At 41.0% G+C, this 2,500-nt stretch overlaps 1 protein-coding gene across 1 annotated transcript; it reads left to right on the forward strand.

Moving 5' to 3' along the window:
- The first annotated feature begins 918 nt into the window (after positions 1-918).
- LOC101601589 (sodium/potassium-transporting ATPase subunit beta-3-like) lies at positions 919-1,916 on the forward strand. Its single transcript, XM_045159508.1, has one exon. The coding sequence runs from the start codon at positions 987-989 to the stop codon at positions 1,914-1,916; it is 930 nt and encodes a 309-aa protein (XP_045015443.1). The 5' UTR covers positions 919-986.
- Positions 1,917-2,500: the final 584 nt, after the last annotated feature.

The following is a 2,500-nucleotide window of genomic DNA, read 5'->3' on the forward strand; positions in this document are numbered from 1 at the left end:
CATATCTAATTGTTAAGCTTATATGCTATCCTATTTAGATAAAACAAAATTATTTTAGCCAGGTGTGGTGGCAAACACCTTTAATCCCAGCACTTGACAGGCAGTGGTAGAACTGCCATGAGTTCAAGGCCACCCTGAAACTACAGAGTGAATTCCAGGTTAACCTAGTCTAGAGCAAAACCCTACCTCAAAACAAACAAAAAATTTTTAAAAAAAATCATTATTTTAGGGGCTGGAGAGATGGCTCAGCAGTTAAAAAGGTGCTTACCTGAAAAGCTTGAGAGACAGGGTTCAATTCCCCAGGATCCATGTAAAACTAGATGCAAAAAGTGGCACATGTATGTGGAGTATGTCTGTAGTGGCAGTAGGCCGTGGTGCACCCATTCTCTCTCAAATAAATAAATAAAAATATTTTAAAATTTTATTTTAATAAATAGTTTTCACTTATAAAATTGACCTATTTTTAAAAACAATTCATTATGCCTATTTTTAATAATTTTATTATTAAGAGTGCTGGTTAAAGAAATAAAACTAGGACTAGAGAGATGGTTCAATGGTTAAGGCACTTGCCTGCAAAGCCTAAGGACCTAGGTTCGATTCCCCAGTACCCACATAAAGCCAGATGTGGCTCTACAAGGTAGAGCATGTATCTGGAGGTCATTTGCAGTGGCTAGAGGCCTTGGAGCACCCATTCTCTATTTATCCACCTCTTTCTCTGTCATAAATAAATAAATAAATAAATAAATAAATAAATAAATAAATAAATAAATAAATAAATAAAGGTTTTTTTTAAAAAAAAAATACACTAAAGAGGCCGCCCAGCGCGGCGAGGCGCAGTCGGCTCAAGAGGTCTGCTAACGAGGAGGTGTCGTCGGCCGGGCCACCCTCCGTCGCCGGGCTGCGCCGCCGTCGCCGGACGCGCTGCCGATCTCCTCGCCGCCTCCATCCCCGCGGCCTCCGCTCCCCTCTCCGTCCGCACATGCACCATGACGAAGAATGAGAAGAAGTCCTTCAACCAGACCTTGGCCGAGTGGAAGCTCTTCCTTTACAACCCGACCACCGGACAGTTCCTGGAGTGCACGGCCAAGAGCTGGGGTTTGATCTTGCTCTTCTACCTAGTTTTCTATGGGTTCTTGGCTGCACTCCTCACATTCACAATGTGGGCTATGCTTCAGACTCTGAATGATGAGGTTCCAAAACATCGTGACCAGATTCCCAGTCCAGGACTGATGGTTTTTCCAAAACCACTGATTGCACTGGAATATACATTTAGTGAGTCTGACCAAAATTCCTATAAAGGGTACATTGAAGACCTTCAGAAGTTTCTGAAGCCATATTCTTTAGAAGAACAGAAGAATCTCACAAACTGTCCTGATGGAGCACTATTTGAACAGAAGGGTCCAATTTATGTTGCATGTCAGTTTCCTGTTTTCTTGCTTCAAGAATGTAGTGGTATGAATGATCCTGATTTTGGCTATTCCAAAGGACAATCTTGTATTCTTGTGAAAATGAACAGAATAATCGGATTAAAGCCTGAAGGAAATCCAATTATAGATTGTTTGTCAAAGGATCAAAGCATAGCAAATGTATCAACTTATCCTAATAATGGAATTATAGACTTAAAATATTTTCCATATTACGTGAAAAAACTACACGTCGGGTATCGACAACCCTTAGTTGCTGTCCAGGTCATGTTTGGAACTAACAGTACCAAGAGAGAAGTAACAGTTGAGTGCAAAATTGAAGGAACAAGCAACCTGAAAAACAAGGATGATCGTGACAAGGTTTTGGGACGAGTTGTGTTCAAAATCACAGCCCTAGTCCGAGTGGGGTGCCTCCACAGAATAAATGTGCTGTCTGTCTGCATTTGTGTCAGCTGGTCCTGCCATTCTAGGAGGAAGTGGTGCTGTATCTGACACTGGGCGACATCTTAACGTGCTTCCAGATCAGTGTCCAGTGTCCTCTGAAGTAACTGCTTGTTGCCTCTGCTGCCCTTTGAACCATTAGACAGTTGCCAGATAGGGACCAGTGAACACCCTATTCTAACACGAGAATGGGGGGGTCTCGTCCTGTTTATGTGGTGTAATCGCCAAGTGTCTTAAGCTTCATGTGCTGTGTTGTGTAAATATTTTATGGATTTAACACTGGTAACTGTCATATTTTGATGCCAACAAAGTCAAAAGGATAAAATGGTACCTTGCCAACATCAAGTGACTATAGCTGCAAGAAATGTGTGTGGAGTTCTATGTGAGGAAGGAAAAAAAATAAGAAAATAAAAGTGGATTTGAAAGTAAAAAAAAAAAAATACACTAATAGCTTGTCAAAATTTAACAAAACATTTGGCTTCCTTAACTTAAGATACTGCCACTTAATTCTTCTAAATCTATGGTTATATGCTTCTTTTGAAAGCAATCCATTATCATCCAGGTGTGGTAACGCATACCTTTAATCCCAGCACTCAAGATTCAGAAGTAGGAGGATTGCTGTGAGTTCGAGGCCA

This window comes from Jaculus jaculus, chromosome 9 (genome assembly GCF_020740685.1).
Source record: "Jaculus jaculus isolate mJacJac1 chromosome 9, mJacJac1.mat.Y.cur, whole genome shotgun sequence".
Taxonomy (NCBI): Eukaryota; Metazoa; Chordata; class Mammalia; order Rodentia; family Dipodidae; genus Jaculus; species Jaculus jaculus.

Coding starts and splice junctions, on each gene's coding strand:
- LOC101601589 (XM_045159508.1), top strand. CDS start 987: ATGACGAAGAATGAGAAGAAGTCCTTCAACCAGACCTTGGCCGAGTGG.